Here is a 16,592-nt window from a genome sequence, read left to right on the forward strand (position 1 = left end):
CATTTTGTGAACTGGTCAACCATCATTAAGATATGTTCGTTTCCGTGACCCGTCTTGTGCAATGGTCCCAGGAAGTCAATGTGTACCCTCTCCATGGGGGCACCGGCGTGGTGTGCAATTAATGGGAATCTTGCCTGCCTTGAGGGTTTCTTATTACGGCTGCAGATGTCACAGGATGACACATATCGTTCCACGTCCTTANCTTTAACCAGTCCAAGGCTAGTTTTAAGTCGGGGTCACTTCCCTGCTCCTGGCGGATCTCGTCCCGAGTGAAACCCCAACATTTTTCCGTTCCGTCATCCAGTTGGACTACTGAAACGACAGTGCCCAACTCGGTACAGATGTTAACCTGCCGTAACCCTGGACTCCCGTCTACGGGTCCCATGGAACATACCTCCACTGTTACCGGGGACTCATCTTCGGTCCCTCCCGGGTCCCACACATGGGTTCGTGAGACCCCAGGCTCCTGCATGGTTTCCTGGTGGGCCACGTTGGAGATTGGCACCACATCGTCACATTCTCAATGAACTCTGCCCACTGGTCATGTGCTTTCTGGCAATAACGGCACCCCCACAGTGAAGCTCCCCTGGCTGGACGCCGTGTATGTAGTGACTGGTCTCTGTCCTACTTTCCCTTCTGGACAGAGCGTCAGCGTTGGTATGGAGGGTACCCTTGCGGTGTTCCAACGTCATGTTGTACTGACTCAACTCCTCCATCCATCGTGCTATCTGTCCCTGCGGCTCTTTGAATCGTAGCAGCCAGGTCAGACTGTTATGATCTGTCCTAATCCTAAAGGGTTTCCCCAGAAGGTAGTGGCGGAATTGCCTGGTGAGTCGCACGATAGCCAGCAGTTCCTTGCGCGTAGTGCAGTAGCGCTTCTGCTCTGGAGTTAAGGCATAACTCGCATAGGCTATCACCTTTTCCTGACCCCCCTGGATTTGGATCAATTCACCCCCAATCGCTTGATCGGAGGCGTCCGTGTCCAAAATGAATTCCTCGTTTTGGTTTGGCAGGGACAGCACCGGGGGCTGCACTAATTTCCGTTTTAATTCATCAAACGACTCCCGCTGTTCCTTCCCCCACACAAAGGACCTCTTTCCGGTAACGTTATAGAGGGCTAGGGCGATATTGGCGAAGCCTTTCATGAACGCCCGATGATAATTTGACAGCCCCAGGAACCGCTCCACATCTTTTGAGCATTTCGGTACTGGACAGTTCTGTACAGTCTCAATGTCACCCTTGGACATCTCTAAGGTGTCAGTGCTAACCATCCTACCCAGGAATTCTACTTTTTCCTGGCAGAAAACACATTTCTTTGGTTTCAGTTTGAGGCCATACTGACGAAACCTTGACAACACTTCGGTCAAGTTCGCCAGGTGGTCCTCAAAACTCCTGCCCAGCACGACAATATCATCGAGGAATGCTAAGGCCGTTTTCCAGTTAACTCCCATCAAAACGAGGTTTATAACTCGGGAAAACGTTGAGGGACTATTACAGAGTCCAAAAGGCATTTTCACGAACTCGAACAGACTGTATTTCGTTATGAACGCTGTTTTTCTACGATCGCCTTGGTCCAAGCTCACCTGCCAATAACCCCAGATTGCATCTCATTTAGAAAACCACCTGTTCTCAGATAGGGTATCCACGCAATCTTCGACCAGCGGAAGGGGGTACACGTCCTTCACCGTAATATTGTTGAGGGCCCTGTAATCAATAACGAATCTTACGGACCCGTCCCGTTTTCGCACCAGGACGGGAGCCGAGGCCCACTCAGATACGGAAGGTTCGATCACCCCTGCCTCCAACATTTTATTGAGCTCCCCCTCTTCCTCCTTGGCGAAATGGATAGGGGTACGCCTCATTCTCTGTTTAATTGGAGATGTATCCCTGGTGTCGATCTTATGCTCAATTTCACGGAAAGAACCAAGATCATACACGTGGGAAGCAAAAGCATCAGGGAAGCTACAGATAACTTCCGTCAACTTACTGCACTCCTCTTCCGATAAATTGCCTTTGGACGCCTCCAGCATATCTATTAAATGTTCCAGAATATCCTCTTTTTCCAGAGAACATGTGGCTGCTTTTGGCCCTTCCTTTGCTGTCCCGCCCCACTCTGGGCTAACATCTGTGAGTATATCCGTTTCTATAGCGGCCCCCACAGTTTGACCCTTTTTCATAACCATGAAATTATCGGTCACGTTCACGACACAGATGTGTGGTTGATCCCCGCTTAGATGAACCGTCCTTGGGATCATTAGTTTGGGATTTTCATCGGCCTCGATGAAATAATCCGGTAATGGCTTATTGAGGTGACATTTTACTCTCGCCACAGAGTTGGGTGGAATGACGCGCCTCTTGGCTACTGTCACCCTACATACCCTTGGTGTGGAATCAAGATTCCCGACACGAAGTGGTATGGTGCTCTCCCCTATGGTAAGTAGGTGATTCTTCATGTCCAACTTCACTCCTTTCCGGACCAGGAAGTCAAACCCCAGTAACATGTCATCCTCTATCGGAGCCACATGCAGTAGTATTTCTTTGGAGGACATAGACCTGACCTTTAGGTCCACTGGGCCTCCTTTTTGCCCTGACATTGACATATCCCTGCCAGTTGTAAGAAATTTCATCTTACACAGGGTTGGTGGTCTAGGCTGCAAGGTTTGGAAGACCTGCTCGGAAAGTATTGTCGACTCCGCTGCAGTGTCAATAACCGCATCTACCAGTGTATCCGCCACTTGGATTGTTATATGATACAGGGAGGTGGACTTGACCTGATTGATAACCATTACCTCAGACTCAACTTCGGTCTGGGTGTTATCTGCCCTGTCCGAGTTCCCACCCTCCTGCCCCATGCTCAACTGTAAAAATGCTGAACTCTATAGGGACCGGCCCACAGTTAATTCTGGGTCGAAGAACTGGCCGGCGTTCCCAACCCCTTGGAGTTTAACTGTGGAGAATTCCCCTGAAACTGGACCTGAAATGGCCTGTTCTTCCGCATTGGAAGCACCCCCATTGGGGGAGCTATTACGGCTGAAACTGTTGCCTCTGGGAGAATTACTCCGGCTCCAATTGTTTCCCCCCGGTGAATTACTCCGGCTTCTGGGCTGCGTCCTTAGTTGGGCTAGTAAATCATCCAGTCTGGCGTTTACCTGGGTGAATTGGGAATCCGACTTGGCGGATGCTTGCTGGGATTGGGTACTCAACACCTTCATGCTCTCCTCCAGGGCTGTCACTCTGTTCTCCAGGCTGTTCTCATTTCTCAGTATAGATTGAGGCTGACGTCGGTCTTGACCATCCCGCCTGCCCGCCCCTCCAGGGGTACCATACCGTTTTACATCTCGCACCCCCACATCCTCTATGCCTTCCTCCGAGGACGACCCGGCTGAGTCACTCACTTCTGTACCGACTCCTAGTCTGGTACGCCTTCGTCGAGTCCGTCCTGGACTTGGGGGCGGAGGTTGAGGATTTATGCCCCTTCGATCCTTTATGGATGCACCGATACCATTCAATTTCTTCCAGCGCATCCTCTAGGGACTTGTGTTTCTGCATGCAGGCGTGTTGTCCCGCTTCCACGTCCCGACAACCCAAACAGAATCTCATTACGGCGTGCCTTTTCAACCATGACTGGGGGAGATCTTTATAGGCTTTTTCACCCAAAGACAGAACTCTGTCACCCCAGTCCTGTAGGGATTCATCCTCCTCTTGACACGCCACATTGAATCTGGCCTGCAAGGTCTCGGGCAACTCATCAGCCTTGAACCTTTTGTCAAACTCGATCATTAACTTCCGGTAGCTAATGTCCTCGTCCATCTCGGTCAACAGCGTATAATAGTCCCCCGCTTTACCGGTGAGACTCCAGCACAGAGCATCCCTCCTCTCTTCGGGGGACCACCCTGAGGCGGAACTGTATTTCTTGAATTTCTGCTTAAATAGCAACCAGTTAGATCGCCCATCGAACTGTAGGTTCTTAGGGAGAGTAGAAGGCCGGAAATTACCTCTTGGTGAACTGTCTTGGACCCCCCTACCCCCCTGTCCGCGGCGCACACACAGACTCCGATTAGCCCGATGGTGATCGTTATCCCCCTCTGAATCACTACCCCTTCCCCTCCTGCGCCCTATGTCCCTATGTGAATGTTTATTCTGATATCGATTACCCCGCCTGGGGGAATCATCTCCAGAGTCGTCTGACTGGTATTGATGGTATCTTTGTGGGGTCGGTCGCGGCGTCCTTGGTGGCGATCTCGCAGTGGAACGCCCTCGCCTTCGATCATCGTGGTCATTCTGGTACTCATCTGGTCGGTCAGCACCCCTCCTGGGTAACTGGTATTTCACTTGATTATCAATTAAACCGGATATCCTGGCCACAAACTCTTGGTCCGTCTCCCTCCTATCCCCCCTTAAGGACCCACGCCTTGGAGACCCTCGTCTTGGGGAAGCCCGCCTTGGGGAAACCCGCCTTGGGGACTCACGTCTCGGGGACTCACGTATTGGGGACCCACGCCTTGGGGACCCACGTCTTGACGACTTACGCCTTGGCGACCCACGTCTTTGGGAGTCCCGCCTTGGAGACGAATCTCTCGGGGGACCATGTGTTGGGTAACCCCTTACTGGAGAATCACATACTGGGGAAACTTGCCGGCGCATACGTGGACCCTGTCCCGGGGAGACATGCCTTGTATCATCACCCATTATTATTTTAAGGGGATCCTCACTCGAGGCTCCCGGGCTTGGAGACCTTCTAGGTGATTCACCGCTTGTGGCCCATCGCCATATGTTATGGCGTTTGGATTTCCCCAAAAATACAGAATAGATTCGAAGTTGATGAGTTAGCACAGCTCTGGAGTAATGCGCAATCTCTGGATATGACCTATGTTATCCATCGAGATGTTCCCCTCCTGTCGCCTAAATGTTGCGATATTTTGTGACACCTTTTTCCCTACATAGGGTAGATACTGCCGTAATTCCGACTCCTTCGTGAAATTAATTTTAATCTGTTGGGTCATGGTGGTTGGTGTGGGGAATTGGGGGAAATCAACAACAAACACCAATTTGTGGGGATTTTTTTTTTCTTCCTATTATTAACAACAAACAACTTTGCTTGTTGTGGGGTTGGGGAAAGAATACTAACTTACTCCTACGAACAGCTTTGCCCGTAGACTTGGAGTGCAGTTTATGATCCCCGTGCCGCAACTCATTATACAATGAAATTAAATTAAATGAAAAAACAAATAACAAAGAGCTAAGTACCACTGTCCGGGTACCCAGCTGCTACTGAACAATATAATCCTAAAAATAAACAAGTCTAAAAATACACCTAACCTTGGATGTATTTGAAAGTTAAATTAAAATAAATTTAGGTAACAGTAAATAGAAAATACACAACCCCTGAGTGTATTAAAATTACAAAGCTAATCTGACTGTTGAAACTAAATTTAATTCAAAGACACAACCCATGAGTATTTTATAGACTACACGCCTATAGAATACTAATCAAGAAATTAAAAAAAATTTTTAAAAAAAAAATGAAATTTTTGCAGAAACTATCCAAAATTACCCTAACAATTTCCCAAATCGTTTAAACATCAACACATGTCCGAGACCGGATGTTGATGTGGGATTCCAACCGTGACGTCACCTCCGATGACCCCTGCGGTCAAAATGGTGACCCCACTTCAAAATCTCACACGCTTCGGGAGAGCAATAATTAATTATAATGCAATATCAAATAAATTCAGTCTGCTCTAAATTCGATAAATAGAGTGTTTTCCAGTGCTCACCTTCCAACTTTGGAAGGCAAATTACTGTCAAACCACTCCAACACGCTACTCAGTGCACGGCAGGGTTATCGTCAAACCCGCACTATAGCATCACCCGCTCCAGAATATCCTCGTCGCCAATATGGTAAAAACCGACTATTGTGTATTGCGACACTCACCCTGAGTGGTGGTACACTTCATAGGATGGTTTCCTCAAGGAACTCCAGTCCAGCTCCGGGTCCATGGATCTAAGAATAATGTTGGTTGTATTACTGGGTGTTTCACACGTGTAGTTCGTTCAATTCTTCATGCATAAGAGACCGTGGAATCCTGGGTAATCCCGGTCCAAGGGAGCGTCCGGGTCACTGGGGCGCTTGTGAAGAGAGCCAATTTCACCACACTTCTAAGGATATCGTTGTTTGAAGTTTTTAACATATTTGACCCATGAGACCTTGAAAGTAGGTCAAGGTCATTTTAATGAGTAAACTTTATAGCACTCCATCCCAGATACCTGCTGGCAAAATATCATGACCCTATGCCTTATGGAACTTTAGAAGAAGATTGTTAAAGTTTTTAACATATTTTAACCCTGGTGACCTTGTAAATAGGTCAAGGTCATTTTAATGATGACAACTTTGCACTCCATCCCAGATACCTGCTCCTACATTCTTTCATTTCATAACGCCTTACTTGGCAATACCCCACTTTTGGCTTTGATATTGAGCGTTCACCCATTTGAGGAAGGCCATAAGTTCTGTCCCCATGCCGGGACATACCAAAGTCTTTAAAAATGGTAGTTGTTATTACCTACTTAACGTTCAGCAGTATAGGTAATGACACCAACTGGTTCAACCCTTGTCAGTATATGACCTTAAACGTTCAGCATTATAGCTGATGGCAACAACTGGTTCACCCATTGTCAGTACAAATGTATGTGACCGGGCGGATCGCTGTGCTGGGTGCCTTCGGCATGGTATTTCAATGAGATCCGATCTATCACAAGGAGACACGTACATGTACGCTAACATACCCGGTCTCCGCGGTCTCCGGCACACATGTACACATGCCCGCTTACCACACAACACGCATGGATGCATGTCCTCCAATGACCTCAGCTGTTGATAGGACGTGAAACAATATAAAACCAAACCAAATCATACCGCATTCATCGATTGTTTTAAAACATTAATGACAACTACAGATGTCGGAGTGTGCTCATAACAAACTTAGCTGAATATTGAACCTGCAATAAATGAACGGTTATATTGCCATAGACAATAGGAAAGGAGAGGTTATTCGACCCGAATTAAAACCGGCCATACCTGTATAACTCGATAAATTACTCATGCGCGTACCCTTAACGTTGAAGGCAAACCTTAAAGTGTCGCATGTCATACTACAAATTCATTGTTGACCTTAGCTATATTGCGAAGACGTGCAACCCCAAATACAATTCATGGTCACATATGATCTTGAACGGGTCGCCATGTACGTTTGTATATTCAGTGTATAAAACATGAAGTACTGTTCAAACAGGTCGTGTGACAAGTATTAAATATCAAGTATACGTACAGAAAAGAGGCCGCTTTAGTAAATATAGAGTTTACACTACCCACACGAAATTGATATTAATGTGTAAATTCGTTGGGGTTCGAGAGGCCTTTAAGCCCGAACAAACTCAATTTTCTGTAGCTTTTTCAGACTAAAATATGCCTAGTGTTACGATTCCTTCGTAAGAAATATTTCTACTATACATGTACATACATGTATGTCCTCAGCGGTCTTTCTGATAACGATAAAAGTCAAATAAAATTAAAGTTAAATGTTTAGATAGGGTCGCATACACCTGTCAGTTTTATCGATCGTGTCCGGTAATCTTTTAAGAGCCTTCTACTAGTAAATCATAAAACAATCTCGCAGGGGTCAGAAGCGGGTCAGAATCGGATCGGTGTGTTCTCCTTTCTCCCACTTTTTAAAAAAACAACAACATAGAGGCAAGCGCAGTTATAGTCTGTTTCATATATATTTTACCTGGTTTTTACCTGTGTTCTCCCACATTTCCTGTCATAGAGTACTGTCATATACATGTAGCTTTGATATAGTCTATTTTCATAATTTTTATCCATTTTTTTCATATCATATACCATTTTCATCTATACAAAACATACAAAACAGTAACAAATATTTTACATACTTAATAGATATATATATATACAAGATGATAATGCTTTGATTAATTTAAATTTCCAATTTTTAAATTTTGATTGATCTTGATTTGATTTAGGGTGAAGCAAATTCATATTGGAGAATTATTTTCAGAGAATCTATTTTACCAATAAATGCGTCAGTGTAATTATTAATAACTTAGTAACACTTATTAGATTAATTCCGACAACTCTACGTATACGCCAACAACGATGATGTCCGACAACTTGTACGGCGAGCCAATGTACTACCCCTTGTTCCGTTAGACCATGTAGAAGATGTCTGGTTCAATGCGCTGGAGGACATAGACGATGCTGATGTACCACAGGACACCACTTCATTTACAGATTACGTCGTGACACAGGGGATTGACCGAGATCAACAACTCTGGAACCACTTTAAGACCGAGGGACCGCGAACAACCAACCACATAGAGGGATGGCACAGAAAACTGAAGAAGAAAGTGGAACACGCCCACCCCAACAACTACAGCATTACCCGCGTCTTCCAGGAAATACAAGCCAGAAACGGGATAACGCGCATCCAACACGCAGCAGGAGGACAACTCAGACCAAGAGGAAAACGCTACCGTAACATCGACAGCCGCCTTAACCAACTAAAGGAACGCTCGGAGAATCCAACACAGCATCCCATCTTTTGCATTTAGAGTGACATTGTGATAAATGTGCTTGTTATGGAATTTTTATTTGGTGCCTCGCTAGGATTACTCAAAATTGTGGACTTTTCTTTATCTGTGATTTTTATGGACTTTCCAATATTTCACCTTAAGTAAGTTAGTGCTAACATATTAGTTTTATATCATGTATCTTTGTGCATGTGTGCAATTTATGAATACGATTGATTTAATCGACCAGTGCTGAGTATTCCATGTGTACATGTTATCAATTTTGTTTTATTTATTTTCATTCCTAGCTTTGCATCTGTTTTTGCATATTTAATAATGTAATACATGATCTCTGTCTTTACTGATTATATTTGTTATGAATTGCTTGCTAAATTTAGTTCTAGTTTATGAAATATATATATAACATACATGTAAATGTGTAGTAAAAATGTATAAAATTGATTTTAAATGAAATAAATAAAAGCAGGTTTTCATTTAATGTATTTTGATGTGTTTTTATTAAGTAATAACTGGAATCTTGTATATATTAACTTATAATTCCAGTAAATATTACGAAAATCAGGAAATATATTTGTTAAATATTCCTATAACTAACACAGTATTTCCTATTGGTGAACAGGTATATAATCCACCTGTACTATACCAGAACAGACTATAATGACACATCTATTGTTTTCCAGTGTTTATATAATTCCTTTGATCAGAAAAAAAAGTGGGAGAAAGGAGAACAAACCATCCGAACACGTGTATATATGTTTCACTTGTACCTATACAATCTTGCTTGTATACATGCATGCACCTGTCCATCCTGTCAAAATTTAATATATGAATTCATGTACATGTACCTCATGTTACACATTTTCATGTGTCTGAGTGTTGGAAATAAAATCTGAAATCTGAAATCTGAAACCTACATCGACAATGAAGATATTAGACTCATAAATGGTTCTTTCCGGAATTAAAATTATCGTGAAATATTTATAAATCTTTGTCACATGGTAATAACGAGAAACAATTGAGTTGTAACTCAGGTGAACGAACGATAGGGCGCATTGTCCTCTTGTCTATTCAATCAAACAACTTTATTTGCATACAAGCTTATAAGAAAAGTACATAATGGGGATGGGAAGTTTCATGAATATAGGTACTCGGGAATATTTTAATCTCGCTCGATATATAATCTATATATATACACCTTGTCTTGTGTTTGGTTTGGTTCTATTTTGTTTAACGTCCCATCAACTGATAAGGTAATTTAATGACGTGCCGCGTGTGTTGGTGAAGCGCGGATGTGATGGCGGTGTTGTCCGTGTGTTGATATTTTTCGTCTCGCACCTGAGGAGGGTAAGGGCTGAATAGACTTACAAGCCAATAAGTTTTATGAAGAATTTCTCGCCTTTACTTCTAGCTGATCTCCCCTTAGTTTAGAATCTAGGAATCAGACATCCAAGTGATCAACATTATAAGAGTTAAATGTTTTTCTTAATAATTCAATTTTCTAGAGACGGGGCCAGTAATTGTGCATTATAACGCCATGTTATAACTTATAAAAGCCTCTATGTAATCAACGTTAAACGACCATAACATGGGCATTGTATAATCGCCTTCCTTTTGTTTTTAAATGTGTTCGCCCTCGCACACGAAAACAACACAGCTCGTGTAATCACACCGGGGATCGAACCAGCGATCCAACCTTCCCAGTCCGTCGCTCTACCGATTAAGCTAAAGGGAATTTCCCTCTAACCCAAGCAAGCGGAATACTTTTTACCATTTAAATCGGCCACATGCGTAATTAATGACGTGATATCACGAGACGAGTTATAAACAGTGTTATATACTTTTTAAATGTCCTGATTACAAATATCATGATTTATGCCATTATTTATGAGCATGGTATTTTATGTAACATGTATAGTATACACACGTTATCCTTGTGTTACCGGGGTTCACAAAACAACCAGGATCCGGGTATTCTTTGTATATATTTATTCTTCATGTAAACAACCCTGTTGACCAAACAAATACAACATATAAATCTTCCATGCAACCGAACATACCTCTCATACTTGCATACATAGCATAGAAAAAGGGAAATAACTCTATTGACAAATGCAATTATATAACATGTACCTTTTTTTACCCTATCAACTGTACAGATACAATGATACTTATTAATCTACTAATTTCTAAATATGTAACTTGAATATATGAGTTCAGTTATTTTTTCCAAAAGGTTATAAATTTGTTCTTTAAACAATTACATAAATATCATTACTATAGAACCTATACTTTTACTATTGCAAATTACTCATAGACACTGTTAAATTTCAAGCAACATTCTAAAGATTATACACATTAAATCATTCTAAATCTATTGAACACACAACCCACAGCTATGGTGTTGAGGTTTCCGTCATTTCCTCTCTTTTCAACCAGGAGCTAAACACTAAAATAATATAAATATCCCTAATAAATAATTCCCTTATGAATTTGATACCAATTCATAGAAAGCTAAATTAACAAAGACTCATATCTTTACTTACTCAATTTCACTGTGACCTTGAAATTGTTCAATGACAAAATGTCAATTACTTTTAGATAGAAAAAGATAAAATTACATAACCACAATTGAATTACAAAAAATGGTATATTCCCTACATTTTCTGTTATACTAAATGAACAAAAAGCAAATAAAGTAAAAACTTACCAGCTTAATACTTGACAAGTTTTCGCCAAATTCAACATGCACAATGTATGGTTCACTTCAGCTGGCCAAAGCCTTTACATGGGTAAGCTGAGGCGTCCGTCCTGACCAATCGTATGGCCCATAACAACTTACTCACTCACTCACTCACTCACATGCACACACAGGTAAGTACGTGTCACATACACGGGCAGATTCATTAAAGGTCCTTACACCATCTTTCACACCAGACAACATATGCAAATACAAAACATGTATAACAAAACCTAATACCTACAATATGTATATGAGTAATAATTAATTACAATACAAAATATATGCCCTATTACACTTGCAAACTGTATCAAGTACATATTTTATAAGATAAGCACCTTATCCTGTGTCCGGTACATATCCAAGTGAAGTTTAAATGCGTATATTGTAATTATTGAAGGCATCCCCAGTCAAATCAAACGTGAAGAGATTTAAACTTATACTGTGGGATTTTACTCCCATACCGTCGAGGAAACTTTAGTCAGCCCTCGATACAGCATCATAAATCAATTGTTTAATTCCTTTGCTGACCGTATTGTTTGTTGACTTAAACTCCAGCGATACATGCTGGTTTATGAAGTATGTTTCAAGAAATTGAAACTGAAACGATATTTCGGGAAAATCGCTACCGTTCTTGAAAATCGATATATTGAACTATTGATCTCGTGGACTATATATAGATCTAATCTATCGCAAATACCAATACTTTTGGTCGCTATTAAAGGAATGTATGATTCGCGCAAAGTGCTAAGATATATTGATATATGTGTGTATCTATGATTCTAATTCACTACGTTCAACCGAACATAAAGCATTTATCATATAAAACTCAACACCTATGGATGGGAGTTGCCTTCGACGGTCAACCATTTTCTTAAATTAACAAGTACATGAAATACAAAGGGCACGTGCCCGATCCTTCTTCCCTTCTCCCTTCTCTTCGTCCTGAATCCGGCTCCTGGCAGGCGCTAGGAATTCCCTTTCCGGAATCATCCCTGGAGTTCGTGCCTGTCTCAAGGAAAACGGGGAAATTTCGTAATTCTATGATTTAACAAAAGGAAATATAATTTCTTGAAGTGAATCGACGAACCGTCATGACTCGAAAGACTATGTTACCCTCAAACTACCTTTATTACTCTATAGACACCCGTGTCGCACCTGTAACACGTGCGGTCATACGTTACCTGTCCAACCTCACGCGGCTACCTGTGTCACCTTGGCCGCATATCTGGACACTAGTACACCTGTACTACCTGCACTACATACGGTACGGTATACCGTGACTATAATAAATACATATATAGTGATATGAGAATTTTTTATTCAGGATGGGTATTTCATTTTCTGAAAGCGTCAGGCTGCAAAAGTGAAAGTGGTTTGTATTCCCTCGACATAGCACTAGCCTACAGTTTATATACTTGTCGCTCTTATGGTTTCTATTATGATATTCAATTGTTATACATATTTCATATGAATGGAGATTTTAGTGTAACCAGTGACACACAGAGGGTAATTATATATTATTTTTTTTTACATTTGCCGTCATAACTTATTAATATCGGGTGTAATTGTATTTGTGTTTGTGTGTGGTTTTAAAGAGTTTAACGTCCTATCAACAGCCAAGGTCTTTAAGGACGTACCTCCATGTGTATCATGAATGTGTGCTGGAGCCAGGGCATGTTGGTGTAATAGCCTCCTTGTGAAAGCGCGGATCTGATGCCGACTTTAAAGTGCTACCTCATCACTGACATACCTTGCTGAAGACGCCCAACACAGCATTCCGCCCGGTCACATAATACTGACAACGGATGAATTTGTGTTTTAAAGTCCATTGTTATAACATTAAAAAGATGTGACATGTTTAAAAACTTATTATGACAGAAACGACGTACAGATTTATAAATCTTAAATAAATTAGAATTATTAATATTTAATTTCAATTCAAATTACGCATGTTTTTTCTTATACAAACCAATAAATCCGTAGTGCTGTGTTTTCTTTTAATTAAATCTAATTTTATTTATTTTTTTGTATTCAAAATGCACATCCTTCTTTTATCCTTTCTTATATAAACGTATTTAAATAATGATTAAGAAAATGATTTAAAGGAAAGCCTGTTATCAATGTCATGAACACGTGTTCATTAACACCTAGTGGAGCTGTGATTGGCTGCCGGATCCCATTGATTCAACTGTGACGTCACAGACTTCAAATTACACTGTAACGTCATAAAAGAGAAAAGTTCAGAATCAATATGTCGATTCTTTTTATTTCATGCAAACCGGAACAAATGCTGTTTTCACGAATATTGCAAACAATTCTTTGTTGTGTGATAAACAGAGTCTTACATTTATTTTGATCTCATATGAGTTTTAAGAAACTGTTCAGGGTTTTGAACGGAAGCTTGCCAGAGGCTTGCCGCTTAAATAACAATTTTTTGGACACGCTTCAGAAATCTCAGAATGGAAACGAATGACGGATCATCCTTATATAGAAGCGAACTATAACGGTATCATTATCAAAATAACAGAGTAAATGTAATTTTTCTTTCATTTACCAATTTATTGGATATTTTGGTCGCTTCCAGTTTAACCATGGACTTAGAAAAAAAGGTGACCGCACCAGTTGTAAGACAAGACAGCTATATAGTTTATCATTTTTTCCCGACAGTGTTCTTTCAAACGCACAGACGCTTCTTTCCAAAACCCAAACGCTTGACACTTTCAATTAACACAAATGATTGTTTGCACGACATCTCTGTTCGAACGTATTTCGCGAGAGGCAGTGTGTTTTCTAGCCCGAGTTTCCTCTGGCCCTAACACCAGACTTAGACATTTTGACATATAGATGTCTGGTGTGGGGCCAGAGCGCACTGCTATATGACAACGTGAAATTCTCCGACACCGTTTGGTATCGTAGAGTTATGAGGTGCTGACAACAAAAATCTACTATGACACAACACATCTATCGATAAGTGGACTATGTATTGGTCCAAATCAGCTCTTATAATCACCAACAGCAGCTAATTCCGTCCGTAGATTCCTCGATTTTCAATCGTTCAAAACTCCCACCTGAGCGAACGCCATTTTTGTAGGTCATGGGGTGACTAATCAACCAATCGTACTGATCCGGACCGAAAATGGAATATGTTATTCTTGTTTAGAAGATTTCCGGACAGTGTCTTTTTGTTGATTAGTCACTCCCCGATACCAAACTGTGTCGGAGAATTCCACGTTTTCATATAGCAGTGCGCTTTTTTGGCCCCACAAAATACATCTATGTATGTCAGAATGTCTAAGTCTGGTGTTGGGGCCAGGGGAAACTCGGGCTATGTGTTTTCAAGATTATATTTGAAAGGGACTGTTTTGTATTTCATCAACAATCTTTCTGTTTTGTTGCTTTATGTTTGCATGAATTTCAAGGAAACAGCTTGGAAGTAGTAAGATTGTAGTTTCTATGGTTTATTGTTCCGTCAGGCGACACACGTCATTCTGGGGAGCCATTCGGGATTTCCCGTCATAACTAAATTTGACGTCATACGGATTGTGACGAAAAAACCCGAACAGTTTCCGATTCGAAAATGTTATTCACGTGATATAGATTTTGCTGTTATATGATTACAATAACATGTCTGATTGGCAGGTCTTTCAAAGGGATGTACAACGGAAATGTGAATATTTGTTTTCACCGATACCTCCAAAAGGGAGTATTCGATTGCACCCAATCGACCCTATATGTCATTTAGTTCATCCGTCCCGTTTACTCTGGGTTTATCTTTTTTTATTATTTTATTTTTTATTTTTCATAAGTGTTTTTTACATATACAAAAAAAATAGCACGTTCTCTCACACTCACATCTACACGTTTTAAAATGCCCTGTCATCATCCTTCACATTAATTTCATCATCATCATCATCATCATCATCATCATCATCATCATCATCATCATCATCATCATCATCATCATCATCATCATCATATCATCCATAATATATGAATATCATCATACACCCTACTCTTACATCATCGTCATCACACCACTGTCTTCATCCTCGATGGCGACATATTGTCGTTGTCATCATCCTCATTAAATACTATCATCAACCTATGATCATCATCATACATCATCATCTTACCTCCTCATCAACAATACATCATCATCATCCACACTGTATGATTGTCATTATGATCATATACCATCATCTCATATCCTCACCAATAACATATTGATCAGCATCCTCTACAAATATATGTGCTCATCATCATAATCATCATCACTGACTATCATTTATCACCATCATCACCATCATCAACCATGTATGATCATCATCAACAACATAATATTTCATCATCATCATCATCCGCAATGAATCGTCATCATCATATTCTTCTCATCAGATGAACACAACTGCTTATATCTTTTAATGACATATATGCAACAAAATCTTGTAGTTTCTTCACCCCCTCTCTCTCGAGAGAGAGTCACGTATTAAGTTCATTTTAGGTTGACTGAGTATATCGTACTGATAGTATGGCAATGCGACCTATATTCTGACTCATTAATAATTTTGACCAGAAAATTACTGTCATATTGTAACACCTATATACAAAGAACGCAGAGTTTTGTATACTGAAAAAGTATTTACTTATATATAATACGGTATAACACCCAGAAACACCAACCCTCCAACACAGGTACAGGTCAATCTCAGAACGGCACAGGAATACTGTCATATCTATTTCTACATCTGAATTCTATCTTCGAAAATTTCTTTTTCAAAAAAGCTCATTTTTTTTCTGTTCATGTAAACTTATATTATGATTGTTTGTCCTAATTCATAACTTTACCTAAATCAAAGAAGTTGACATACCTGCGGATTTATGGCAAACAAACTAAACAAAATTATCAAACTATTGATGTCGATCATTTTTCCCAAAACAATTTAAATGCGATATTTTATATGTGAAGAAGATATTTATTTATAACATTATGTGTTTTTATGACATACTTACTAATAAATTCTTTTTTATTTGTAAATGCGATACGACACCATTGCTCTAACCCATATAAGCCCTCGCCGTATCACACCCTAAAACCCATATCAGCCCCCGCCGTATCACACCCCTAAACCCGTATCAGCCCTAGGTCTCTCCGTATCAGCCAGCAAAACCCGTATCACACCCCTTTTGGAAAATTTTCGTTTTTCAATATTTCAAAAGAAAAATTGATCATAAGATAGTAGCTTTT

At 40.8% G+C, this 16,592-nt stretch overlaps 1 protein-coding gene across 1 annotated transcript; it reads right to left on the reverse strand.

The window, feature by feature from the left end:
- Positions 1 to 1,607: 1,607 nt before the first annotated feature.
- On the reverse strand, positions 1,608 to 2,852 carry LOC110452235. Its single transcript, XM_021500613.1, has one exon. The coding sequence runs from the start codon at positions 2,850 to 2,852 to the stop codon at positions 1,608 to 1,610; it is 1,245 nt and encodes a 414-aa protein (XP_021356288.1).
- Between the last annotated feature and the right edge of the window lie 13,740 nt (positions 2,853 to 16,592).

This window comes from Mizuhopecten yessoensis, unplaced genomic scaffold (genome assembly GCF_002113885.1).
Source record: "Mizuhopecten yessoensis strain PY_sf001 unplaced genomic scaffold, ASM211388v2 scaffold6505, whole genome shotgun sequence".
Taxonomy (NCBI): Eukaryota; Metazoa; Mollusca; class Bivalvia; order Pectinida; family Pectinidae; genus Mizuhopecten; species Mizuhopecten yessoensis.